Source organism: Takifugu rubripes, chromosome 18 (assembly GCF_901000725.2).
Source record: "Takifugu rubripes chromosome 18, fTakRub1.2, whole genome shotgun sequence".
Taxonomy (NCBI): domain Eukaryota; kingdom Metazoa; phylum Chordata; class Actinopteri; order Tetraodontiformes; family Tetraodontidae; genus Takifugu; species Takifugu rubripes.
In genome coordinates this window covers 5,319,853-5,347,410 of record NC_042302.1, presented here as the reverse complement: position 1 = coordinate 5,347,410, position 27,558 = coordinate 5,319,853, and the positions used below count along the sequence as shown (strand labels likewise).

The window sequence follows — 27,558 nt, the reverse complement described above, 5'->3', positions numbered from 1 at the left end:
CACCGTTGAAATATGTGAAGCGGCCCAGCTCCACGCTGCTACACAAGGGTTCTGGTACAGCGGTTGGCATGAGAGGTTCTGCAGTACATGTAGGGACTAAGCTAACATTCTTACGAACAGAATTTGAATTTTCCGAAAATGTGTTCCACGCAGCAACTTTAGCATCGCTGCTAATCACAACATATCAGATAAACAGGGAAAAGCGGTAGCTGGCCTAAACCCTGACTGGCGGTCCACGTAAGACCCAGAGCAGCTGGCTGATGCGTAGCGGGCTGACATGAAAAACGAGCACAGGAAGTTCTGGGGTCCGGGCCGAACAAACGGGGGGGGGGGTCTTCCTAAGTTACCTCGAGCGGAGCCCCCCGTAGCCTTTTGCTTTGATGTGACTGATTGATACTCGGCAGAAACAGGATGGAGGAGATCTTGACTTCCTCAGCCGCACGTGCTGAACCCAAGAGCCGCCGTAGCCCAAAAGGTGCGTTTGTTTTATGTTATACAGGGAAACGACGCATTGAATAAAGGGTTTAAGGGACTTACATCCGGCCTGAGGCGCGCCGCTCTCTTATACTGCCTCTCAGCTGCCTCATTCAGGCTAGCCTGCCTGCAGAGACACAAACAAGGGATATTGATATAGTACAAGCTTATTGACAAAACCATGTTGAAATAATGTTATTTACACATCAACATATTGCCGGTGGACAGCGTAGCTAATGGCTAAAAGGGCTAACATTGCTAACTCCTCTCCATTCACCTGTGTTGCTAGTTGTGTTGATGACATTTGCAGATATTCAGAGGGAAAAAGTTCCCAGCTCCCTCTGGGCCTATAGGCGACTGAAAGGACATTCGCAGCCCCCTTTTACGCCCTTTCTCTGCGTTTGCTCGCCAAAAGAATCTTGTGGCCTTTTAATGAGCCTTGGAGCCGAGCGTGGATACGGTGGCCTTCCTAGCTGTTCGGTAGAATTGTTTCTACAGCCGCAGCTTCAAAGAGATCAACCTTTATGACTCCGTAACGGGCGCGGCTGTGGAACCGACTCGGTTCAAGGGCGCTGTTTCGCCCACCTGAGCATGTGCGCAGCGCTGAAGACCACGTCAAACTCCGAGCTCTCCAGCTCCGCCGCCCTCTCCGCCATCTCCGCTGCCTCGCGCAGACGAGCCTGCTCCAGCAGAAACTGACCTGGGGGGAGGAACACAAGGAAATGCATCCATGTTAGCTGTCGGTTGCTGGATAAAAGCTAGTTCGGCTAGTTTTGGGCATGTCCAGGTTGCGTTCGACCCTTAACAATGGCAGGAAAGGAGACCTCATCTTTGCGATCCCCATCTCCGGACTCATTTCCGTTCATTCTCCGACACACCTTCCTATCATCCACCCTGATATCCTGGCTGCTTCCACACACCTGCAGCTCCTCCAGTGAGCCGGTGCTACTGTAGCTGCCAAGTCTGCTCCAAAAACATCTCCCAGAGCTATAAGATTACACCACAGGCAGGGGAAGCACCTGGGTCCAAAGACAGCAGAACCTCGGGATACACAGCGGGGGAAGGAATGGACGGAGATAAGGAAAAGGATGCACAGCTCCGCCTTCAGGATGATGGATTTCATTGCCCGGAGTTCCAGCGATAACGAGCCAGGAGCAGCGCTTCTGGCTGATATAACGTACGGCGTGATATCAGGTTTATACTCTACCATGAAGGGTAAACAGTGTCCGGAGAGGAAGTCGGCCCTTACCGTAGTGCATGTAGCCGTTTCCTTTAGCCGGGTCGAGCTGGATCGCCCTTAGGAAGAACTTCTCCGCCTCGGCCTTCTGCCCCTTGGAGAGAAAGAAGGCTCATCAGGGATGGAAAAGGTCACGCTTTTGACCTTTGCTCCCTGCGTCTGCGTTGGTCATTGACTGAGGGTCAAGCCTGTAATTGTTGGAACCATTCAGTAAGGAAGGATCATCGGATTAAGTGTCTACCGGCTCACTGTCTGGTTCCTATCCAGATCTCCTGTCCTAAAGCTCCGCGGTGGCGGCGTGAGGCCCCCCGTGGACCCGCGAGCAGCCCAGCAGATGTTCGGCCGTGCGGGGTCACCCGTCTGAACGTGTGTATCATTACATCTTTAGAGAAAACTAGGGGAAATTTCCGGAACAAAAATTTGACGATTCGGAGTTCGGATGTTTTCGCCTGAGGCCGTGGAAGCGGAGCTTCCCGAGAGGGGTTACAGAAACCAGACCAACCCCCGAAAACTGACCCAGACTCAGCTGCGAGCACAGCTGTTGTCACATTTGGGCGGTTTCTTTTTGAGGGGGGGTTTGAAGCGTGGAGGTTGTTTTGTTTTTTTTGTTTCAGAATAAACAGCGTCTGGAAGAAGGTTGTGTCCAGGTGTTTTTAGAGGACCTCAGGAAGAAACCTTAAGCAGGACCGTCCTAAGGGGGAGTCCTTCCTGATGGCTTGGTAAAGGGGAAGACCTTTATCGGCACGATGTTTGACTTACTGTGAGGGACAGCAGCTTGGCGTAGGTGAGGTGTGCCGGGATATGGTCTGGTTTGGCCCTGAGGGACTCCCGGTACCAGTGGCCTGCTTCCTCGGGCCTGTTCAGCCTCATGTAGGCCTCGCCTAAAACACAACGCAGAGGTGGTCGACTTTTTATGTTCCAGAGCTGGAAGAAGAAGTTGAATAAATCTAAATTTGTCCATAACTCTGGATGCTAGCGTAAAATCTGGAGAAATTCCTCTCTGGAAGAGTCGGGCTGTATGTTAGATGTCAGGGCACCTCTCCACCCCTCCAGTAAAATGACATCAGTTTGAACAAAGAATCTCCCCCGGACACCCCGCTAATGCAAACACAGCCCCCGCCTCGTTCCCCCCTCCCTCCACCTGACAAAACACACCTCCCGTTCCTCCACAACCCTCCCTTCAGTCTCAACTATCCTGGGAGGATGAGCTCGCAATAATGTGATTAGTGCCGCAATAACACGCGGCGGGGACGTGATTTATTGCGCGGATTAGCCGCAGGAGGACGTGCACACTTGTGTGCGATCTAAAAGGCCACCAACAGACCTTTAACCGTCCAACAAACACACCCCAGAAATGACATCACGCGAATTTAATGAAATGCTAATTCCACTGCTTCAGAGCGCTAATTAGCATTTCAAAGCGGGTGTTCCCAAATGAGGGAATTTTAGAATTCTGGGATTTTGGTCCAGACGTGTCAGCGTGGACTTACCCATCATGTTGAAGAGGCTGTGTGGTGCAAACTGGGGAGGCATTTTCTGAAGCGCTTCCTTGTATAGAGACAGAGCCTCCTGCAAGGGGATCAAGGTCAGGGTCTCAGTGCAGAGGAACAAGGACTCCCAGAGTTCCTCTGGTCCTCACTCACCTCCTGCTGGCCCTGCTCATGCAGCAACTTCCCCAGGTTGTAGAGGCAGCTGGTGACGGAGCTCTTGTGGGCGTGGGGGTCCTTCAGGTTCTCGTCGGGGATGTCGGCACAGGTCGCGAAGGTGCGTTTGGCCTCGTCCAGGTCGCCCCTGTTCATCAGGATGATTCCCATGTTCAAGTACGCCGCTAAGAAACAGAGGCAGGAGTTTTGATTTTTGATTTTGAAGCCTGCTTCCTCATAAAACTGGCCTCAGATCAGCAATGCGAGGCTGGTCTACTCACACGCCAGCGTCGGGCGGCTCCCGAGGGCCAGTTTGTAATAATGCAGAGCTTCTGAGAAACGCTGGTCCTCCTGCAGCAGCAGGCCGCTATTCCAGGAAAGAAGAATTGTTGATTTTAGAACATGTTTTTGACCCCGGATCATCTTTTGCCCTAGCTTCCAACAGAAGCCGCCCCTTCTCGCTCATGGTAAGATCCCTGGTTCCATCACCAGCACAGTTGGTTCTGTAGGTCTGGGTCTGATTGTCTGACCCCAGAAGAACATAAAACAGGTAAATACGGTCCCAAAGTTTTCACAAAGCATCTCTTTGGACGTAGTAGCGACTCGTCTAATGTGCTCGAGTTCGTGACCAGGCTTAGGATTCTGCATCAGTCCAGATGATTTATTACCAAAACAACTCTCAGCATGTGCACGTACATGGATGGAAGTGGGCATGTGGCTTGGATTTTACCCCAAAAAGCGCGATTAGCTTCAGTTTCCAGGAAGATTTCAGTAAAATCCAGTGTACATGAAAGTAATAGCCCAAGGTGGAACGTTTGAGTGCGCTCCACTTAGTTCCTGTATTTAATCAGAGGTGGTGAAGAGGCATTCGCCCCAAATCACAGCATGTCAGGATGATGGGTGCACCCCAGGTTAAAAACTGGTTAATAAAAACTGGTTCTGTGTCCAATCTTCCGACGCAGAACCCCAATAAACCCAAACATCCGTCTTGCTCGGGCAGCGCCTCTGTTTTCCCTTCTCTCTGTGTTGCTCTGCCAGCTTCCTGACACCCGTAACTGGAGAGGCGGTGGAGAATTTAGGAAAACAATCTCCGTATGAAAGAAAGACGGCATATGCTGGATTTCTCCTCCCGACAGGATATAAAGAGACATGTAGACATATTTGCTCTTTGATCATCCCTGCTTGGTCTATTTTTTACTTCTTCCTGTCTGGCATTCATCATTCCTCATCTTTGACGCCACCTCTTTAACACTCACAGGTTATAGAGCATGTCGGCCATGTTCCCTCGGTGCTGCAGAGCGTTTCGGTACGCCTTCTCCGCCTCCGCCATCTTGCCCTGGTTCTTCAGCACGTTCCCCAAGTTTCCCCAAGCTACAAAAACATGGGTGTCAGTGTGCAACTCCGAATTTGTTCCTTCGATTTTCATTTTTGTATCAGCACCACCTACACTAGCACCTAGCGTAGGCCGCCATTAGCTCAATTCGTCACAGTATGTAAGCTGCTAAAGGGTAATTACAAAGTTCTCCTTATCAAAACAGAATATCGCCCCCTGGTGGTGGTTACATGAGTTAAAACTCAATAGCTGGGCTAACATTAGCTTCTGAGGCTTCAAACTCCTCCCGATCAACATCTCTCTCACCTTTAGCAGGGTTCACGCTGATACCGGATTTGTATAAGCTCTCCTCGTTATTCCAGTCTCGGTTTCTTCGGACAGTCCTGGTTCCATTCAGCAGCACCAGTGCCGCACACAGACACAGCAGTGCCGCCCTGCACCTTGGAGACCTCAGTCTGATGTACAGGGCCCTCGTGCCAGTGGCAACCAGCAAACAAAAGCCCATGCTGGGGATGTACAGGACCCTCTCTGCGATCACAAAGCCAACATAGAAGAAGAGGTTCGTGGCTGGAAGGAAAGGCAGCGACATGATGGCTAAAGAGAGAAGGACTAGATTCTCTGTGGGAGGCGGGGACATCTGTGCTGAGCACCGCTGGGGTCTGTGGGACCCATTTAGGGTGGTCTTTGGTGGCTCCAAGTGGGTGTGTAGGTTTGTATCCTGAGCGTGGTATCCATTCCCGTTACTTATTGATTTTTCGTTACAGTTCTGATGCTTCTCATTGGTCTCCTTGGCTTTGGAGGCGGGGCCACGCAGGCCGAACAAAGCTAGGAGGGTGAAACCAAGATAGAAGGCGGTGGTGTGAAGGTTCCTCCAGTCGGACAAGGATCTGACCAGGGGCACGGCCTCCATGGACCAGTCAAAGCTGAGCCTGTCGGGGCACAGCAGCAGCCAGGCGTTGGCAGCCGGCAGGTAGAGGAAGGTCAGCACCCGGGTGAGGGAGTGTGGCGAATCAGCCGCGGGGTTGTCGGAGCTGGAGAAGTTGGGAGGCTTGCTGCCCATCCAGAAGAGTCGCGCCGCGAGGAGAACACCCCCCCAGGAGGCCAGAGCGGCAAGGCTCAGCAGGACTTTCTTTTTCTGAAAATGAACAGGAAAGGGTCAGAATGACACATAGGTGGACTTCCTGTCTCCTCAGGAAGCTTCTGTCGCTCTGAACCATCTTCTTCTCCACTCATACTGTTTCACTCACAACCTCTGGGATGTTTCCTGATCGCCGCCTAGGAGCGCGAACAGCACGTGCAATTACACGCCTGTTCGTAGCATCGCCGCCAACAACCATCTAGCTGCGCTAACGCTTAGCAACAACCGCCGAGGTCATTTTGTCGACACCAGCCACATTCGGGTTTAATGGAAGTTTATTACAGTTCCGAGCGTGCCGGTCTGAGGCGAGTGTGACCGTTAATCAGCTCAGGGATCAGAGCGCTGGTATGTAAATGCTGCTAAGAGCATTCATTCTGAAGCGGGATCAGCATCCGACTGACATGACCCTTGAGCCTGGCACGCCCCTCCTAAATTGGCCTCTCTTTTGTTCAAAGAAACGCAGTTGCTGAAAAAAATATCGATGCTTTCAACTTCTTGTCATTTCTGGAATATGAACTCCGCTTGAACCCAATTTCAGGGGAGAATTTGCAGCTGTTCTTTATTAAAATAATGCCGAACGAGTGAGGCAAATCCGGATTTAACATCAGCATTTAGAGCCTCATCACGCTGTGAATTATCAGACACAACGTTTGTGTTTTTAACATCACGGCCGTTAATAATAAAGTTCAGAGGGAAACTTCCACATTTACGACGGCGTTTTTCACAGCACCAATAAAAAGCGCTTTGTTTTCTCCGGTGGCCACCTGGAATCAGACCTTGCGGAACATTTTACTGCCGCGAACTCATTAAAAATCTGATTTTAGCGCTTGATTTATTAACGCCCCATTCACCCTCCCACGCCCTTGTTTTGTCAGAGGAACTTAGACAGGTCGGCAGCGTGTTTAACGGCACTTTTTATTCTTTTTACTGCGAATGAATCGGAGCGCTGCCCGGTTTTACGGACTGCGCAGGTGTCACTAATCATATTAACGGCGATTCTGACACGTTCCGCGGTGCCAGGAAGCAAACCGGACGGATGAATTAGCTTTATAAGTTCCACCTGTTGTTTCTGCTACCGCCGGAACGTTAGAATGTGTAATGTTATAATGTTTAACGTTATAATGTGTTTACGGACCCGGCGTCACAGCGGACGTTTGATTTATTTCCCGCCAATGCAAGATACAAGAAAACGGCGCGTCATTCTGCACTAGCATGGTAGGATTAGCCACCCTTTAATTAGGCTTTTTTCCATCTTGATTTTATGTTGTCCTAAGAGAACGTGTGGTTTAAAAAAAAAAAAAAAAAAGTCGTGTAAGGTGTGGGACAAGTAAAATTATCCTGACATGAAAGTTTTGCTACAGCTAGCCGGGAAACCGAAATGAGTATGTTCGCAGGCTGATTAAAGTTGGGCCAGTGGTGTTTTTACGCTGACGTTTGGAGCCTTGATTCCAGAGCGGAGCGGCAGGTAACCGTGCCGTTTTATTGGTTTTTATGTTCCTCAGATCTCTACGACAGGTGCTGAGCGCAGGGTTTTATATAAGCTACACGTGTGAAAATACGACCCGCTAAAAACCGCAAACTGCTCTGGAAATACACTCCGGCGGTAACGACCTGCTAAAGGCCATCTCGCCATCACGCGCACTGCTAAAATAGCTAAAATCCCCACGAACAGCAGATGGGTTTCAAGAGTCCCCCGTTCCTTTAGCTCCTTAACTCTGAACCACATGAGAAGATGGCTGCAGGATCTAATCCTCCTTCAACTGTCAGACATAACTCCGCTTGAGCCGCTATGACGCTAACACTTTCACATATCTGCTTCATTCCGCATCCTCGTCTGAGACATTTAGCATCGATCTTGTGCTTCTGCCATCCACGGTGGGTTCTCCCCGCTCAGCTCCGGCTGAATTAATCCCAGGCCCGCCTGTTGATACGCAGCGTTGACAACACGTTGGAGTGAACAGCTAATGCTAAAGCTGCTGCAGCAGGGGATCAATTTGGGGGATTTTTCTCATTTAAGCCACGTCCAATCCGGGTGACCTGTAACTCTCCCCACCTCGGGCGGATCGTGTTTCGGATCGATGACGCAGAAATTTAAATTAAATTAAACTGCCTTTTTTGAAACGCTGAGGTCATGATTGCTCCGATTTTTAGCAAAAGTATAGACTAAACAATTTGACAGGCTCGTGCCAGCTACAACATTTAATGGCCAACTGCTCTTTTTAAATGTATCTTTCCCACTGACAGTTATGTGGAAAGGCCTCCCCAGTCTTGGGACATGCTACGCTCATATTTGATGCATTAGCAGCGCTGCACTAAACTGCGATGAAAGGGACGGCAAGGCATCCGTCCAGTTCCTTTAACAGCTTGTTAATGTCTTCTGGATACTGCTGACTTGGCGCGACGCAGCCGACGGCGGACAGCGGCAGCGTGGTGGGCATTGAAAGGCTTGACTTTGATGGAGCGACCTAATTAGCCCGCGGCTGGCTCCGCGGACGCTAGTCATAGGTTAAAGCCTCGCATTGCAACAAGATCAAAGTGGGACTGTGAGCGATGTCGACATGACAATCAAAGAGTTCCCTGCAGAGAAAGGCAGGGATGCTAGTCTGACGTTTGCTTGATTAGCATTGCCCTCAGTTAGCCCATTTTTGTACTCAAAACAGGTTCGACTTTGCTCCCAAACTTTTCCTTTGAGGAGACAAGAGCATAGATGTTAAATGTACTGGTTTAATGGCACATTGACGCTAGTACAACAGTGTTGGCGGCACCGAAATGCTAATATAACTGCCCTAGTTATATTGGGCCATTTACCCCAGTAGCATCGTTCGTTTGTACTTAATGTGAGTAAAATCTCCTGGAACCAGTGAAACATCCTTGAAAGATTAGAAATGCTGGTTTTACACCCACTTATGTCACACGTACGTCCCCAGGATGAAACTGGACTCGCATAAAGAGCCATTGTTCAAATGATTTAAAGTCTGATTTTCATCCAGACGAAACCCCCGTTTGAGTTCCCAGTCCAACATAACCTCACCGCTGGCTCCGCCACCTTCCCCCCAGCTCTCAGTGGTGGGCCGGTGCCAACCCAGAGCAGCGCTGAGACGTCTTGGGGTTGTTTGGCGACTGCGATAAACAGCAGAAAACACGGCCGATGCTGCCTCACCAGAACAAATCGTTCTGTCAGGGTCGGCGCCAGGAACACACGGGGAGATGCCCCCGCCGCAGGCAGAACGGGCCGGGCTGGAGACATTGAGGGGGGACGCCAAGTCAGGACAAACTGGCAGCAACAGAGGACACAGAAAGTCTCAGCTCAACTGTTGAATGATGATTGTCTGGAGTCCTCTTCCTGTCTCCCACCTGTGTGATTGTGTCTTATGCCTACGTCTCATTGGCTCCGCCCCCCACCAACATATATAAACTGAGCCGGATTGCCGTTTCTCCACGATCCCTCACCTGTAATCATTTTACATCAGCAGCGGAAGTTCCCTGATTTTTATGCGCCCCATAAGGAAAGATCAAAGAACCAAAGGCAGATTAGGTTAAGAATCAAACCAAGAACAAAAGGAAGAAAGAAAGAATAAAAGGGGAAACCACCAGACTGAACCCATCCAGCACCCAAGCTAATGGCTCACGTCCCGGAGTTCTCGAGGCCCCAGCTACTGCCTGTAATCGTCGGCAGTTTCACTCCCAGCCAGAACAAAGACGTCAAGCTGCGTTCCACAACGCCGGGCTGCCGCGACGACGCCACACCTTCCTTTGTCTCCATCCGTCACTGCTCCGCTCCCCCTCCGTCCCACCCTGCCTCACCGTGAATCTCGTCTCAGCTCGGGGGAGTTAACAGGAGGAGGAAATGGAGTTTGGGCTGAAAAATCATCCACCAATTTACATTTTCCTCATTGTGGAATCAGGAAGGACTGAAAAACGTCCCAGAAACGTCTCAGGTCTGAATAAAGTCCACGTCAGCGTTTGTAAAGTGCTTTAAGCGCTTTATAGAGATAAAGAGGAGGAAGTGAGAGGAGAGCAGCCGACAATGCTGCTGCCCCGCTAAAGGCCCCGACTCATAACCAGCTCCCCCCTGATGGGGGGGCAGGACAGGAGGACACAGGGTCAATAAAAGAGCCGAATGCAGGGGCAGCTATTGTGTCTGGGGCAGAGACGGAGGCCTGATAATAACGCAACGATGGCACCTCCTCTTCTCTGAGAGGCTGCAGGTAAGCTAACGCCTCCCTTTGTTAGCTCAAGGGGGCCTTTTATTACCTCACTTATGTCTTTTATGAGGCCCATCACGGTGCTAAGGAGCCATTTCGCTAATGGAACGAGGACCTTAAAGAGAGAAGTCGCATCGAGCATCCAGGTTCTGTGCTGGCTGTTGGGCAAATGCGGCTTAGTAGGCGCTAACCTTTCGGAAAGTTCTTCACACACATGCTCAGTGCAGCTGAGATCTACATTTCCTCACATTAGTGTGGATCTATTTACTGCAGCAGAGGAAGAAGACAGGAAGTGGAAAACTGCACAAACCTCCTTCCTGTTTAGCGGACGACGACTGACCGGGGCCGATAATCGGCTTCCTTTACGAGACTCTGGTTAAAAACAAACCTTTGGGAAGAGCTCACACACTAAAGTCAATTCAAGGGTGAGGAGGCGTGCCGCTCCTCTCTGGAATGGCCCCCAACGGACCCCCAAAATGTCCTCACAATACCATTAACAAGTACCTAAACATGGTCCATTTGCAGCAAATATTATGCTTTAACTAGCTAGATAGCTAACTAGCTCAAATCCCACATGTTCTAGAAGCCCCGCCCACCCGCTCCTTTACCTTTCCCAGCAGAAGGGCGAACACCTGGGTGAGGCGGAGTCTTTGGAACACAAACAGGTCGTAGACGGCGGACACGGCCAGCACCGTCACCCCCTGCTCCTTCCACAGCATGCTAGCTGCAGCGCACCCCAGCCCACCCAGCATCCAGGCCCAGCGCCGGCCGACCACCCTGGTTCGGGTGTCCCTGCGGAGACGGCAGTGTCTTGCGTAGCAGAAAAGAGACAGCAGGAAGAACGCGGCCGCACCCACGTCCGCCCGTCCCACCACGCCGGCCACCGCCTCCGTGTGGATGGGGTGCGAGGCGAAGAGGAGGCCCGCCAGCAGGCTCCAGGGTCCTCGGCCCAGCAGGGGGCGGGTGAAGGCTGTGAAGAGGGCTGTGACCAGTACGTGGAGGGCCACGTTGAGCAGGTGGTAACCCCACGGGCGCAGGCCGTGCACAGCGTAGTTGAGGCGGAAGGAGAGGGTGCAGAGGGGGCGGAAGGACTTGTGGCTGCCGCTGTGGGTCAGCAGGGTGCCCCAGAAGTCATCGAACAGGATGTTGGTCCACGGCGTCTCTGGGAGAAGATCCTGGTTGGTCTTGATGGCGCGACTGTGAAGAACACAACAAATAATTAGACAAACACACACAGCCAGGTGGTTTCACACCCCCAGTGGGGCCGCTGAGGCTCCTAATTAGGCCGATCATTAAAGGGAAGCACGAGCTGCGTTGTTGTACACTCAACAGGGTCACCGCGGGGGCTAACGTGATGAAGGGAAGCTGCTGTGTAGCGACTGCAGACGAGCGCCGCAACCCCCCCCCCCCCCCCCAACCCGATGATGCGAGGTGTTGAACTGGGGAAATGTTGCTTTCCTGTCTCTTGAGAAAGTCGCCAGTGAGAAAGCTAACAGAACAAAGCCAGAGGAAGGTAACGGGGGCGACGCCGGCGTTTCCCAGGCTCTGCTACCACAATCAAAGCATTTCTGAAGGCTTTGATCTTAGCATCCAGGCTACGTCAGTGTGAAGGGAAAGAAATATTCTTTACACCTGAGGAAGGAAGTCGGGTTTAGCTGAGTCATGTTTGCTCAGTATCTGTAGCAATTAGCGGCGTTGCGGCGCCCACAGCAGTTAGCACGGCTAGCGAAAACGTTCCATTGTAGCGCAGCCTTGCTAGCCCAGAGACAAATGTGTGCGTGATGGTGACCTGTCCACGGTGTAACCCTGAGAACCCTAACCCTGAGAAGGCAAAAAGTAGTCCCTTATTGTCATCATTAGCATCTTTAGAGGGTCTTTGACTTGGTCGCCTCAAGACAGAGAAACGCAGCGGCGGCGCGGCCTTCCCTTGTCTGGGGACGCCACATTCATGGCGACGACGGTGTAGAACACGAAACAGCCTGGAGTCGGGCGATAAATCGCTCTACATGTTGATCCGTCCCGTCAGCGTTCCTCCTCCTCTGTCAGCAGCGGAGCTACATCGTAAATTCCTCGGCTTCCCTGGATTGTTCTCCAACCGTGAGACCCCCCCCCAATACCCCCCCTACAGCCAATATTTGGAAAGACCCTGTAGATCAACCCCCCCTCCCCACTCCACCTCCAACAGCCAGCTTTTGTTCCTAAAAGCTTTTGCAGGCACGCTAATGTGACAGTGGGAGGACTGGGGATAAACCAGCGAAGGTTTCATGGATTCATGAGCGTCTGGGGAGGACAAATCCGTCTCACTTCCAAGAGACGGTCGCGTCCACCGACAGCCGCCGCGGCGTGGGTTTTTCCACTTCTTTGAAGAGCGAATCAAATCAGGGCTCCGGCGGATGGGGGCTCAGATCCCAACACTGGCTGGTCATAAATAATTGAAATATTCAAATCAGCAACAACTGCCCCCCCCCGCGGCCCCTCCCCCTCTGCATGTGACGCCATCACGGGAACAAAGGTTTGGGGGTTTCAAGCGCACGGCGGCAGTCGGGCTGTTTTGTATTCCGCCGCTGTACGCGGGGGCCGACAGGCTAGGGGGACGGCCGCTCTCACACTCGCGGTTGAGCTCGTTAGCGCCCGCTGGGACACATCTTTGAATGTCTCTTTTTGTCCATCACGTGTCTTCCCTTCAACCAACCATCAATCAGAGGACTGACGCACACCGGGGTCCTCACAAATATAGTGTTTCCTATGTCCCTGAAGGAGGACGAGACATGGAGAACCCTCACAGCCCAGAACTCAGACATTTAGCTAGTTCTAGCGAGACTGGATGAAACTGTGTATTGGATCATGACAGAGTCCAAGAGAGCTGATGCCATCAGCCTAGATACCCGGTTGCTAGGGAGATCGATGCAAATCCTTTATGATAGCCATCTCTGGGTGGCGGGCGTTGCTAATGTCATGATGGGTGGCGCTGCTGATAAAACGGTAGCTACCATGAAGCTAACGTGTAGGCGGAGCGGCGTGATGACACAGCTGCCACCTTTATCAACACATAATAGATGAGTTTAAATCAGTAAAATAAAATCGGTCTGACAGCCACAAAATTAGCTAATACATTTCACGGTTTGTATCACAGAATCCGCGACACAGAAGGATTGATTGGCCAAAAAAAATCTGTCACAAGTTCGCTAAAAACGCACGTCGAGGGCCTGGATCGCCACCGATGCTAACTGGATTAGCAAGCGATCATTAAGCGTGTGCAGTTTCTGAAAGATGCAGGGAGGTCAGGGATCAAGCGCTAATCCCATTACAGGCTGCAGCGTGTAAGTGGGCTCTCGAGGACGCTAGCTCATGCACGAAACCATATGTGACCTACAGGAAACTAGCGTGGCGTTAGCATGAAACACAGTCGGTCGGGGATGAAAATGAAGCAGAAACGTACCAACATTGACCTCTTTAATCTGTTTTAGATCTGAGGGTTAGAGGGTTTGTTTACCTCAGCGGTGCAACAATAGCCTGAGCGGGACCAACCAGCCTCTGGCCCGTACTGGTGCCAGCGCTGGCCAGGGTGTCGGTGGGAACGTCCCAGACCGGATTCATAGGCCGGAACAAGAATTGTTGGACACCGGGCTAAATCGAAGCTAACCAATTCGCTGGTTCTCAAACATCAGACGTATTATTTTTCAGCGGATCGATTGGAGACTTTTACCTCCCGTCTGAGTTAGCGATCGCTCACTTCCTGTTAGCTGCTTCCACAAAATCCGCCTTTGCCACGTCAGCCAAAATAAAGTGCCCCTGCCCGCCGAGGCGCTTCTCCCTGAGCGATGGCGTCGGTGAAAACGCTGTGATGGATCTTGCGCCTCCAGAGGAAAGACCGCAGGAAATCAATGACTAATAAAACGAATGCGTTAGCCTCCTCGGCTAAAGCTCCCCCGGGGATTGAAAAGAGCACACGGACTCAGTCCACACGGCGCCGCATGCATCCGCGGCGATAAACGTGCTGCCTAATTAAAGAATGCTCTTATTATGCTAACGTGTGGGCTGCAAATATGATTTTAAATTACCAGACAGATGCTTCTGCAACCCACGTTCCTGCCGCAGATTGACATTTTTATGCTAATGTAGGCGCGGAGGGAGATGTTTTGTCCTATTTTTTTTTTTTTAAATCTCCGAATACCACAATGAGAAACACTGCTCATGTGGGGTCATGGTCTGAGTTTAGTTAACCTAGTAAGCTAACGGGCTAGCTGTGCGGAAAATAAATTATTTTAACCAAATTAAAAACAATTAAACTGCAAAATTAGCAGAAGTGGCACAATAGCGTCGGATTTTTGGTTGCACGGATTCAGATTAAGAGCACATTTTACTCTTTGAATATCCTGCTGGGGTTGCTATGGTTACCAGTACACTTCCAAGCAGCATGGTAGCTTAATTATCAGCGCAGAAGCTGATTTTCCCGCCCCCCCCCTTTCCTTCCTCCTACCCTCTACTTCAAGTGTTTTCAAAGTGCTGGGATGGTGACCTACAATAGTAGCCCTGAACGCATCACGAGCAACTCATTTTATTGACTTCTTTTATCCTTTTTTGCCGCCCTTTTAGCAAAAAGGTAAACACACGTGGTTCCTCCCCGGGTCTGATTAGCAGGCACCTACATTAGCTTAGTTTTACTAACTTAAGCTACGCCCTGGAACATCTAAAGAGTCCTTTGAATCATGAAATATGTGGGACACTGTATATTTAATAAAACTCAAGCTACCAGCGAGGTTCATAGATACACCAGCCCCTTTAAACCGCTGCAGGAAACTCCATTACGAAGCCGTAAAAGGCATCGTGTAACGCCATAAAAGTACCATATTTCCCTCTAAGATGGACCACGGGGACAAGCAGACATGATGTCATCCGGGAAGGCCGTCGCTTCATACGCTCGAGCGGATTACAAACGAGATTCAATACGCCGCACATATATCACAGGAATATTAAGCGCTGATGGACAAGAACTGAACGCTTCCCCCCGCCGCTAGCTTGCCAGAAAACTAAGCATAACATAAAAACCTCAAGGACCTGTTAACAAAGCTGTCATTTGTTACACTTTTTGACATAAATTAAACAAAACACACATAGAATTTAAAGCCATCAGCCTTATTTCCTTTCATATGTCCTTTCTTGGAAATAAAGCTACGCTAGCATAATGTAGAAAAGTTAAAAAGTTACCTTTCTGTTTAGAGATGGACAGAAACAAACCAGACAGTTTTAGAGTTTTAAAGTTGGCGACAAGCATATTAGCTTTGGACAAAGCCATGCTAGCTCACTGGTGGCCTGTTACTTTAATCCCCAGCAATCATTTTAGATTTCCCTTTTTGCATAAATTAAACAAACCAGACGCGCGCTGTTAAATAAAAATCCCATATTTTTACTACCTTTGGATATTTAGCTATTTGTTAGCCTGCCAAGGAGCTATGCTTCAAATTTCTGTTAAGCTAGGCTCCGCTATTATTTGTTTTTAGAAAACTGAAACAAACCAGAGTACGAGTGCGACGCAATAACTTTTAAGTTGGCAATTAGCATATTTCCTTTGGACGAACCTGGGCTAGCTGTTTTAGGTGTTTTCCATTTGTTGTGCTAAGCTAGTGCCAGCTCCTGCTGGTGGTTTTGTATTTACTGTCAAGGAGGTAGTCATTAAAGAGAGAACCCACTGACGTTGACAACTCCAGTTTCTTTTAACCTCTCAAATTAGCATACTTTGCGCGCTTCGGGACTGTCACATGACATGTTTCCTGCACCGACAGCACTTTAAGTAATTATCTGCTGATGGTCCCAGCAGAAAAACTGCAGCCAATCAGATCTGGAATGGACTGTCTGGATGTAGATTTAGCTTTAGGCTAAAATGTCTGCGGCTAGGCAGCGTGTCACCTAGCGGAAGCCCAAAAAAAGGAATGATGATGTTGTCCCAACTTGTGTTAGGACGCAAACCGGACAACCTTTTTTTTTTTTTTTTTAGAAAAAAAAGAAGAAATTGACTCTCCGTGAGACGAGCCAGCGGACTATTGAGCAACAACTAAAGGGGCCGTCCATCAAAAAGAGCAAATTAGCTTAAACGTTTCCTGCCTCTCCGTAGCAGATGAAGGATAGTTAGCTTGAGGAATGATGTGATTTATGGGTCCAAATCCTGATGAGCTGCTTCCCAGAGAGCCAAAGCATGAACTGGCAACGCAGGGGTTGGAAATACTCCCCAAAATAAGGTGGAACCATAAGATGAAAACAGAATGTACGATTGCTTTCCCAGCGCGGAACCTTTCCCGATTCCCTCTTTTTTTAACGTCAAAATATCTTCTATTACCCTGCAATTAAAGAAGCTTTTATCAGAAAGAAGCAGGAAAATCCGAATCCGTCTATGATACAGGATAACGCCAAACAAGCTAATTGCACCCTGGAGCTAACATGCGATCTTTCCAAAAAACGCTAAATCCCCGGAGCCGTAAAAGCGACTCCCTCTCCGTGTCCTGCTTCCAGGTTTTTACGAGGTGAGAAGCAGGAGCCGGTTTTCCACCACACGCAGCAGGTACCTGGGACCGATGCTGAAAATGTTTTGCATATTAACATATTTTACAGGAACTGCTAGCCGCGGGTGCTTAGCTGAGATGGTTTTATTAAGTATGTGGCACTAATTTCTTAAAGTATTATATTTTCTCCCCAATCGCATGAGGCTACAGGGCATGAATGTTCTAGGGCCTGATAACATATATTTTAGCTTTTAAGCAACACATTACTCAAACTAGTTAGCTTAGGGACATAGTTAGCCTTCCTTTGCCGTTTTATTGTCAACATTTGTGAACTGACTTAATGAATGTCATGGCCTTTGATTAGCCAAATCTCTCTCTGGTCTTTTTGCTAGCTTATAGCCCTAACAGCTGTCAGGACACGTGCGAAACAAACGCCGTCTCCACACGCAAAGACCGGACCCTCTCAGGTTCTCTGGAGCAGCGTGAAATCGCTTCTCCGCTCTTGTCAAGTGCAGCAGAAACTGCGTCAGATTTTTGGTTCCCGGCAGCTGTTCTGGACCCCGCCGCTGACACGCGATACCTGATGCTATTGATTACAGAAAGCTATCAGTAGGTAGCTGCTAGCGACCTGCGGCTCAGGTTCTGGTCTTGGGCTGTGCCCCAACTGCCGGGAGATGTTTGCGAGAGCCACCTCGAGGTTCCTCAGCTCCTCAGTGTAAGGCAACGCCGCTAGAGGTAAAGCTAGCACGGGCGGCATCCGCCAGGCGAGAAAGTTGTGGCACCTGAGAAGCCAAGAAGAAAAACAATATGCTCGTATGTAGCTAAAACTTTTCTGTCTCGCATCTGTTTTTGATCCGACATCATCGTCCCTCAGAAGTTGTCAGCTACATGTAAAACATGTAGCATACCTCGCTAAAACGTTTATCTGTAGCTCTGTAAACTAGCTTCAATGTGACATTCTTCCATCACACCTGAGCCACGTTGTGCCTTCTTCGGTGGAGTATCTAAAATTCTTAGGATTTAATTTCACTCTTGTGCCATAGAGCCAGTAGCTTAGCTTAGATTGAGCTACTGTAAATGTACAATTGTCTTCCTTCCAAACAGCCATCACAACCTGATATAAACTAACTTAGCCATATGCTATCGCTAACACAAAGGTGATGTATCATCCAGGTTCTTTACTACGATTAAAAGTTCTTTGCGGACGCTTGGACCTGCGACATTTACGCGTTAGCAACTTTGTAGGTTGTACACAAAGCTAACAAAGAACAAGCGGTGAAATTGTGATTTCAGCTACGGCGGAGTGTTTCAACAACTCAAAACAAAGGACAGAGGAATTTATTATCCGGCTCGCCGTCCATGCTAACAGCTACATGCGACAGCCAACCAGGATTTGATGGAACCTTAGATAAGGTCAACCTTGGATGTAGGTTCATAGCTAAAGAGGCCATCTTTTCTCTCTCCTGAGCAGATGGAACCAACCCTCCTCCGCGTCCATCCGTCTCAACCTTGTCCTCCGAACTCTGTCCAACTCCCCGAGGGATCGGGCCAGGGCCGTGCGAGGCCTGACCCCTAGAGAGAACGCCGTGTGATGAAGGAGCAGCAAAGGTCAGCGCGGAGGGACGGAACCAGAGCCGGCGGGCGTCGCTCTGATGCCCGATGCCCGAAGCTCTGAAAAGTTGGGATCTTTAACCTCGAGGGGCGTCAAGAGGTGAGGACAGGAGGGGGACCCGCTACAGAAACCTGTTCTGTTTAGCACCGGCTGTCCTGTTGCGAGAGGCTAACATTAGCTCCAAAAATGCTATTTCAATTAAAGAGGCCAGCCAGTCCCAGATGCTTAATTTACCCACCTTCCATGACAATATGAAAAAAATTAGCTACCTGGACATGCTAAATTTAGCAAATTCAAGACATCTGGCATGAAAAACAAGAGTAACGAGGGCAGATTTCAGTAAAACTGTTAATCTGTGACAAACAAACGCAACAAGGACGTAATTCCAACACAATAACCTGCAAACTGCCTCATAGTTCACATCTTGTTCCAGATTTTCAGGGCAAAATTGATGTCAAATGACAGCTAAAATCCATCTAAGGTGAATTTTGTGCAAACTTGTGCAAACAATGTTTTGCATCTGGGGGGGGGGGGGGGCGTTTCACTCACTTTGGTGTTTCTTTACTCTCATAATTCCACATGTAAGGGCAGAATAAAAAATAAATTTAAAGCTGGAGTTATTAAAAGCACCTGCCCCCCCCCCCCATCCATCCATCCTACCTGTCATCGTAGCAGAAATCCGCGTCCAGCGTGTTCAGATAAAGAGCCGCGGCCGCAGCGGTGCACAGCAGCTCCGCGATCATCTCTCCCCCCGGGATCAGGGGACCATCCGGGGATCCAACCTGGCCGCGCTCCGCTCCCTCAAATCGGACTCTTATCGCCGCTTTGACCGGTCAAATTCAGCCGCTCGGCCCGCGGAGACTCTCGCGACAGGAGAAGTGAGTCAAAGTTGGCCATTTTTGCCTCCCCCCGCAGCGGCGAGGTCAGGGGGGGTGAAGCGGCGTCCGCGGTGTGCGCGTCTCTCCGTCCGGGCGCGGAGAGAGCGGCGCGGCGAGACGCGTGCGGTTTTGCCTCCGAGGCGGCGCATGCGCAGTGAGCCCCGGCGTCACACAGGAGGCGAGACTGGAATCAGGCCCTTAAAAATGCCTCCGAACGCAACGGCTGGGTGATTAAATAATGTTTCTGGTCCTCTTCTATTACTCTTTCATTTTCTCTTTCAGAACCCAGCATTGCCCTCCCCCCAAAAAAAGAAATGGCTTCCCCACCTCACACATGTCACCGGCGATGGAGGATTTAACTGGAAAAGAGGTGAAAATATTCCCGCTGAGGATGCAAACAGCCCCGGGGGCCGACAAAGGTAAACACATCAGTGGAGGAGCGTTGGCACGCCGTGACTGATTAGCCACTGCAGAATGAATGCTAGCTGCTAGCGCATAAACAGCCGAGAGTCCTGGATAGCAGCAGCGGATGCTGCGAAGAAGTTTAAACTCTTAGAAAAATCGTCCACAGATGCATCATTGCTGCTTTTCCTGTCGTGTCTGTTTAGCCACGTTTAGCCTCCCGACTGTGTTTAGCTCCGCCGGCGAAACGCTGCATATTTTACTTGAATTGTGTCCAAACTCCTGGTTGATGAATGGAGCCGTCACCATAATGGCCCTGTGCTTTACGCCAGCGCTCTCGGCTGCTTGGGTTTGCTCTCCGCGCAGCCCGTGAGCAAGGCGCTCTAATTAGCATGTTTAGCCTCCCCGCTATCATTTAATCCCTGCAAAAACAGATGGGTGGGAATTCGAACACGACCGGTCTGGTACGGGTCAGAACAGCACACTGTGGGAAGCAGACATGCTAGCCACATCGACACAACTAGCATCAGGCGGAGCCACGTGGCGGAGCCAACAGCCATTTTTAGCTTCATGGCTACTATTAGCTTTGGTCATAACCTCGTTAATGTGTTGTGGAGAGATTTCCTCTTCCCTGAAATCCACACAAAGGGCAGAACTCTAATTTCCACATGATCCGGAACTGCTGGTTCTTCAGCCCAGCTGATAAAGATCACACAGGAAGTGGATAATCCCGGTTGGGAGGAGTGGGGCCGGACCGGGCCCTCACCAGAATAGCACAGCCTTGGCAATAATATCAACGCTAACATCCGCTTAGCCTGCGATCAGGAAATATCACAGGGAAATTAGGAATTCAAAGGAGGCCACAGCAGGAACTCGGATCATATCCCAGGTCTGGCGTGAGAAACCGATCGTGGCGAAGAACCAAGGTGTTGGATACGCTCGCCTGACCACTTCCTGTCAAGTCACCTGACCCTCGGGTTCGCGCACGCAGTTTCCATCTTCATATAGCCTATTTCTAATGTTTAGCTTTTAGCTCGCGAGCTAACATCTTCTGATCAATAGCATTAGCATTTATCCACAGAACACTTACGGATTTTAATCTCAACAAATAAAGACCACCAAAGCAGAATGATGACATCATTTCTATTTTAAAACTTTATTCAAAGACAAGCCTTCACAGACACTGTAAAATCCATCAAGTTTAAACAGTCTAAATTCTGACATCATCCCGGCCTGAAAGTTCCAATCACGTGTACGAGCTCGAATTTCTGTCATCACGGCTCTTCAGCCCAACGACAGCGTAGCATCTTGGTGACAGCAGAGGGTTAAAGAGCTGCACTAGCGCGCAGAACGGCAAATGTTCCTGCAAATAAGACAAAGAATTTATGTTGGATACACAAATGTACGGTCGTTAGAGCGCCATCTAGTGGCCAATTATGATGCGGAAACATGCTGAAAGATTACAGTCAAAGTGGAGGTTTGTCTTAATATTTAGCATCCGGCGTCAGGAGAACCTTGATGGATTTATCCTCTGACTAACAGAAAACAGTTGAGAAAAGCGCCTGGAACAAAGTTCTCCGCAAGGAACGCGGAGACATCCCATAATTCTCTCCAACTCCCGCACATTTGATCAACAGTGCATATTTCACGCTGCGGATTTTGACCCTTTGACCCCTTCAGCACACATCACCTCCACCGACTCGGTGTGTGTACGTTACCTCCGTACACGTCTCGCAGCTCGATCCCGGCTCGTTCTCGGAAGCTAAACAACCCGGCCAGGCGTCCAGCATCCTCCTTTAAGGCCGGACTTATCGTCGTATGGATCGTGTTCACATCCATCCATCAAGCCCCCCCCACACACACACACACTCCTTCGGGGAGATCTGCCAAAAGCTGATTAAACGGCCCCGCGAAGGAAGTCCGTCTGAATTCAAAAGCCTCGACTGTGCTAAAGATTAGCATGTTGTGCTTGGCTAAAGGAAGAAACGTTGATTCAAGAGTTCTCTCAGGACTCAGGTTGGCGATTAGCATTTTAGCTACAGAGGAGGGGAAAATGTCGGCAGCGCAGCCCAAAGTGTTACCTGTTCTCGTAGGTAGCAGAGCCGATCCAGGAGGATGAGACCTTCGATGCACGGAGCCAGAGCCACCTTCAGCTGTAGACGACGACACCGGCAACATCGTTAAAGTCTCGTGCAATGAGGCAAAATTAGCACCATTCACACAGGATTTTCTTCTTAAAAAGTTCAAAATAAGTAACTGTTGTGGAGCGACATGGCAACAGCGCATTAGCACGCAAGCTAACTAGCCGTGGAGGTGAAAACACTGCTTGTCAAACAGTTGCGGGAGCAGCTTCTTAAGTAAAGTAAAGTTAGCGAACCGGCGAGCAACTGGTTAGCGAACAGCTAACTAGCTAGGGCAAATCTGCGCAGAACACTGTAATGAAAACAGCTGCACAATAGCATATTTGTGGCGTTTACTTCAGAATAGAAGGGAAATTCTTTGGGTTTTAAAATGTTTAAACCATCTTTAATGACACTATAAGAAGTGACTGATGGGACACGGCATCGCCCTCTAGCGGCCAACCACTGTTACTGCAAAGTATAGATCATTTAAAAACCACTATGAGGAATTTCTGCAGTAGCTGGTGGTCGACCCTCAAAAAAACGGAATTTTACAGCTTAATATCAGGAAGAAAATTCCAGTTGGCGCTCTTAGCTGAACCGCGGACAGATTTAGCCTCTTTCCCACCACACTTCCTGTATCCTGGCAGTGATTTTACTCAACCGGCTGCAAACTGCCGCTACGTTTCTGGTTTTTACGAGCAGCGCCGGGCTGTCCCACCATGTTGAAGGCGTGCATCTCGTCCATACGCGGCGCGTAGGCGTCATGGTAACCCTGGATGTCCCCGTCAGAAAGCTGCGGAAAGAGCCGGAGTAAAAAGTTTTATATGGCGGATTTGTGAGTGACGCGAGACGCAGAACCGCAACATCCACGTTCTTAAAGGCACCCTCAGCTCCCGTTGCCTGGCAACATCTTCATAGGAGTTTTTTTTTTTGTTGGGGGTCCTGAAACATTTTCCTTTGCTTTTTAAAAGAAGGCCGCTACACTTAACCTTCGATTCATCCAGCTCCAGCCGGCGCAGGGCTCCACGGACATATTCCACGAACGATTTGGTCTTGGAGTAGACGTTTCCAACTCTCTTCTCACTGTTAAACACACACACACAGACACACACACACACACACACAAATCCGTCACTCTTTCGTTTTTACAATCTCACTTTGTCTTCTGTGTCATGCCTTAGCAACCAGAACCAAACTGTAAACACTTCCGCCAGACTGGACGGTGACGGATGGCCGGATCACCAAGGAAAGTCGTGGATATTTGATCCTAATCTGATGTCAGTTGTCGGAGTGGAGGTCCCGGAGCGCCGGGAACGCAGCGGTGAAAGGCGAGCCCGTGTTTATGTTTCTGCTTTCATTGCGCAGAAAACGGTTCCGTTAATGGTCTGAAAATGTCGCGGCGCGAACGGAGGACTCTGATCACAAAATCGGAAAGTGTGGCAGCTAAAGGAGAAGGATGACTTTTCTGGAAGCGTCTACTTCCACCTGCTCACTTCAGAGTGATTCCGTTGCCCGCTAACTAAAAATACTTTCATCGGCGGGTCAGGGAACGACTCCAGAGCTGTTCCGCGGCTCAGTCAGGCTGCAACAGTTGGAAAATGTTTCGCTAATTCCCCGAGTCCCCGACATGTTTGTTTATGTTTCCTCTGCGGTGCTACGCGAGGGAAATTTGAAGGGTTTGACGAAACGATTCCGTAACTAGGACATCCGTACAGCTCACCGAGAAAGCATTGATGCTGCCACATTAGCACAAACAAGCCCACAAGCCTCCAAAGGCAGCGTTTATCATGAGCGGACCAACAATCATGCAGCTGCGTACCGGTAACGGCCCTCGGGCCACGGATTGCCAACCCCAAAGTCCATCCCTCCATTCAGCAATTTAACGTGGGTTCGTGGGTTGAACTCAGATACCATACCATCGCCGCCGCCCCCACCAAATTATGTCATTATATAGACCACGTTCCAAGGTGTGTGTTGCAAAGTGTGTGTAAGTGTGTGTTTAAATGCAGGATTTGCTTCACTGGCGTCTCAAAGAAGCCAGAAACCAAAGGTTTGCTGGTTCAGTGAGAAGAGCAGTGGTGTTTTTTTCCCCCTCAAACAGCCACTGACACGTTCCGCTTGTTAACAGCGACCCCGTCGTGTTCGCACGCACGTGTGTGTGTGTGTGTGTGTGTGTGTGCCTGGTACCTCTTGACGAAGTCGTACCGCTCCCTCAGAATAACGTGAAGAACGGCCCGGAAGAACAGGGACTCCATCTGGATCTACAGCAGAGGTCAGACAGAGCTTGAGGACGATCCGCGCGCTCCAGAAATAAACAAGCTTTAATTCCCCAGCGTGAAGATTTGATGAATATTTCTGACACTTTCCGAGCCTGACGCAAGACTGTAACGTGCAATCGATCTTGCGGTGATTGCATTAATATTTATAAACATTCCGCATTAATGGACGGAGGTATTGTGTATCGGCTCTGGCCCGCGGGCCCCCGAGCTCAGCGTTGCCCATAAATCTGCTGTGTTCAATCATAAGCGTGAAAGAACGGCGGAATAAACGGGTCGATTGCATGGCTGAACGAGATCTGAGGAGAAAACGAGTCTCGGTGAACAAAAGGACGCCAGGAGGTGTCAGAAAGGTGGTTTTCATCCACTGGGGTCCAGTGGTGACCCAGTTCAGAGCGAAGGTACTCACGCCTCGGCCGAGGGAGACCCGCTCCAGCGCCTGGTTTCATAGGGGAACAGACAAAGACGTTTTTTAAGTGCGGATGCTCCTGCGGTGCAGTTTTCTCTGCGCACCAAAGAAGTTAAAAACTCACCAAGCATGCAGACATCCTGGCGTTCCTGCCACAGAAGCAGGAATTCTGGCGGAGGTACTGGCTCAGAGGGAACCCGCACGCTCCCTGCAAACACTCTAATGACAGCAACAAACGGCAAATTAGAGCCTTTACTCCAAATAGTACAGATATTTTCTACCTGCTTGATGGTTTTCCTTAGCTTAAGTCTGCTTCTCCCTTCTCAGAAACCTGGTAGCGCATCATGCTAGCCCACGGAGGGGGACCCACCTCATTCAGCACCTCCCTAACAAGCTCAGGATTGTTTATATTATCTGATTTGTTTGATAAATCAAGGATAAATGATGTGTCTGTGGAGCTAAGCTAACCCAGATGGAGTGTTAGCAACACATGCTCCCCCACAGAATCCCAATGGAGCGCACTGACTGGAACCAGTTGACAGCCTGCTCATGTCATTTCTAAAAGGTTCAGCGACTGAGGCCAAGGAGCAGCGAGTCCAGAGGGGGATGAAGTCAAAACAGGCCAGGCTAACACGTGCAGCTGCGGCTTAAACGCGCTAACCTTTTAGCAGCCCCGGGGTCCTGCTGACAGAGGTCGTCAGAACCACGTTCCCCCCCATCTAAAGTGCAGAGCACACACCCAGCATTGTTCACAGCCCTGAGCTGGCCCCGGAGGTCACATGGGAAGTAGCTGCTCGTCAGACAGAAGGTTCCGCACCGCAGCCCGAGTGTGTTTGACAAATTTAAGGAAACGCTTTGCCGGGACGAGCTAATGAAGCTTTTCAGCTCCCTTTAATGGAGAGCTAATGCGCAGCAAGAGCTGGCCCAAATCCCAGACTGCACTGGGCCCAACAGAGGGCAGGCAGTGTGATGGAGTGTTCTCAATCCAGCGTTGTGATATAATTCTTTAATTGTGAGCTACATGGAGGCCCTCCTCTCGCTAAGGTCAAAGGTCACGCCATCGTGGACTCAAGCGCCTCCAACCAATCAGCTGTTGAATCTTCTAAGCAGCAGCTCTGAGCCGACACCTTTAAATCCATAAATCAGCCGTAATGGCTCAAACAGCCTGAGCTCAACTGGAACTCCAGGACTGGAACTTGGCGGCGTTTTCCAGACTCTCGACGGAACGTTTGACTGTTTTACTGTAAGAGGTGGACATAAAGATTGATGGGCCTTTGTATGGGAAGACGACAACGTGGACAAGGCAGTGGTGTGTGGGAAGAATGAGCACATTTACTGCGTATAAAGTATAGTGTGAGGTTCTATACTGTCTAGCTGACACAGTACATTAATGCAGTACTCGTACTTTTGATATTTACGCACAATTACTGCCAGAAAAGCTATTTTAATAGGCCCAGAGGTAGTTCCTGGAGGGACTACATTACCCATCAACCCCTCTGAGCAGAGAGATCAGCAGAGAGGGTGATCTGAGCTACCCTGAAACTGGTGCCCCCGCAACCCGGAGCAGAAAAGTTCTTTAAATAGCTCGAAATAGTGTTTTCATGGTTGTTTTACAGGTGTGTGTACTTTTATATGAAATGTGCGCCTGAGTTGCCGTGGTTACCCTGCCCGGACGGGCCAAACTGCTCAGACAGCAGGTGATAGCAGCAGCCCACGCTGCAGACTGCAGCCAGCTCCGGCTTGGCCACAAACATCCGCAGGGTGCTGGGCGCCAAGTCTCCGCACGTGTGCAGCCCAACCATGACCGCTTCCTGGAAACGGGAGACAGCGTGCAGGGAGAGGAATGAGACGGCGCCGCGGATCGATGGTGGAATTTATCGATGGCGACGGGCCGCGGGCCGGGCAGCTGCCGTCCTACCTCCAGCTCCTGGATGAGCTCGCCGAGCTCCGTTTCGGCGGTAACGTGAGACGTGAGGGGGGAAAAGACGGCGCTGGGGGCGGCCTGGTTCTGGGCCTTCCTCTCCAGGTTCTCCCTCTTCCTCCGCTCCTTCTCCTCTGCGCCCAGCTGGCTGGGGGGAAGTCTGGGAGTTGCGTTCTGAACCAGGTCCTCCGAGAGGGCATGCAGGAAAAAATCCTCTCTTTCCGAGTTTGCAGCCTCTGGGCCGACATCTGTAAAGCCACTTATCGCCCCCTCCTCCTGTGACAGAACTCCTCCCTCGCCGCCATGAGAAGCCTCCTCGGGGTTTATTCCAGCTGACTCTTGCTGGCGTGCCTGCGCGGCATCGCTCTCTGCCCACGCTGCTTTGTTGCGTTTCTGGTACGCCCGGGAGAACCTCTTCAGTTTCCTGTTCCTCTCCTGGGCCCCGTGGGTGTTGGTGGTGGAGGAATCGATCCCGTAGACCCGGAGGCCGTACTGCAGAGACAGGAAGGAGCTCAGGTAGCCCTTTCCTGAACCCACGTCGATCACCTGTTTGACCCCGCAGCGCTGGGCTAGACCGGCCACCACCTCAGACATGGACTGGACCTCGTGAGATTTCTTTGAGTTCATGAACTCATCTGGCACCAGCTCAGCACCTGAGTTAGACAGAACATGCCGTTTCCCAAATGACCCTTGACCCTTTCCTCTCAGTGTGACACCAAGGCATGAACAAGGCCAGATCCTCCTTACCTGCGTCCCCCGTCTTCCCTCGCAGTGCCAGCAGCAGCTCGTCCCTGCTCATGCACACTTGGAGGCCAGGCAGGGAGTGGGTGGTGGCGGCCTGCAACAGTTCCTGGGCATCCACCAGTCGGTTCGTGTCATTGCAAAAACCAAATGTGGTTGCCAAGTTCTCTTTTTAAAGAAACAGGGGGAAATGATGATGACACAAAATAATTAGGAGCATATTCAGCATTACTGTGTGTTGCATATTTAAGGAACCATGCTCTTGTTCGTTTGGAAAAGTTTTATTCCTCGTTGTGCCGGTGTTATTTTGTCAGTAATTCTAATTACCTTTTGTTTTGTGTTCTGGCGCCCTCTGTCGGTCATTGTGTGAGCTGACTGCACGCAGGACTTCCTGAGGCTCTACGGCCATAAAGCGGCTCCAAACGTCGTGAGTATAAAATTCGACAGTGTGAGCGTTGGCAATACTCAGAGTTATAGACAGAAAGCGCTTAACTTCATCTATCCGGCGATGGATTTCTGACAGGCTGAGCGGAGACGGTAGCATATTAAAAAGCTTTATTAAGGGGAGCTGATTTTAGCATGTAACCCACTGGCGATATGGCTTCAGACAGGAGCAATCAAAAATAATATTCGATAAGTTTACGCCGACCGCTTTCCTCGTTATTTCAA

The 27,558-nt window shown here is 50.2% G+C and overlaps 2 protein-coding genes and 1 long non-coding RNA gene across 4 annotated transcripts in view; 1 reads left to right on the top strand and 2 right to left on the bottom strand.

Moving 5' to 3' along the window:
• The window catches only part of tmtc2a (transmembrane O-mannosyltransferase targeting cadherins 2a), a 21,839-nt gene extending 2,701 nt beyond the window's left edge, over positions 1–19,138 (bottom strand). Inside the window, exons 1-11 of the mRNA XM_011613351.2 lie at positions 18,800–19,138; positions 10,639–11,227; positions 4,994–5,822; positions 4,611–4,725; positions 3,636–3,721; positions 3,355–3,539; positions 3,202–3,280; positions 2,471–2,592; positions 1,724–1,805; positions 1,060–1,174; positions 538–601 (exon numbers count right to left, since the gene is read on the bottom strand). Of these exons, the coding sequence (XP_011611653.2) occupies positions 538–601; positions 1,060–1,174; positions 1,724–1,805; positions 2,471–2,592; positions 3,202–3,280; positions 3,355–3,539; positions 3,636–3,721; positions 4,611–4,725; positions 4,994–5,822; positions 10,639–11,227; positions 18,800–18,882 (2,349 nt within the window). The 5' untranslated portion in view covers positions 18,883–19,138. The remainder of the gene's footprint in view (positions 1–537; positions 602–1,059; positions 1,175–1,723; positions 1,806–2,470; positions 2,593–3,201; positions 3,281–3,354; positions 3,540–3,635; positions 3,722–4,610; positions 4,726–4,993; positions 5,823–10,638; positions 11,228–18,799) is intronic.
• Positions 6,929–24,269, top strand: LOC105417751 (uncharacterized). Its single transcript, XR_965272.2, has 4 exons — positions 6,929–7,040; positions 17,999–18,238; positions 19,300–19,436; positions 22,724–24,269. It is a non-coding gene; the product is annotated as an uncharacterized lncRNA (long non-coding RNA).
• Positions 20,560–27,558, bottom strand: mettl25 (methyltransferase like 25). Of its 2 annotated transcripts, none has more exons than XM_029851603.1 (11): positions 27,217–27,558; positions 26,896–27,057; positions 26,146–26,801; positions 25,891–26,038; positions 24,352–24,446; positions 24,228–24,257; positions 23,730–23,803; positions 22,532–22,625; positions 22,204–22,335; positions 21,501–21,572; positions 20,560–20,782 (listed from the first exon to the last, which is right to left on the bottom strand). In XM_029851603.1, exons 1-11 carry the CDS (start codon positions 27,431–27,433, stop codon positions 20,666–20,668), a joined length of 1,797 nt encoding a protein of 598 aa, XP_029707463.1. In that variant the 5' UTR covers positions 27,434–27,558; the 3' UTR covers positions 20,560–20,665. The 2 variants fall into 2 exon arrangements, with proteins under 2 accessions (XP_029707463.1, XP_011611654.2); XM_011613352.2 differs by having other exon boundaries at positions 22,261–22,335; positions 27,217–27,556.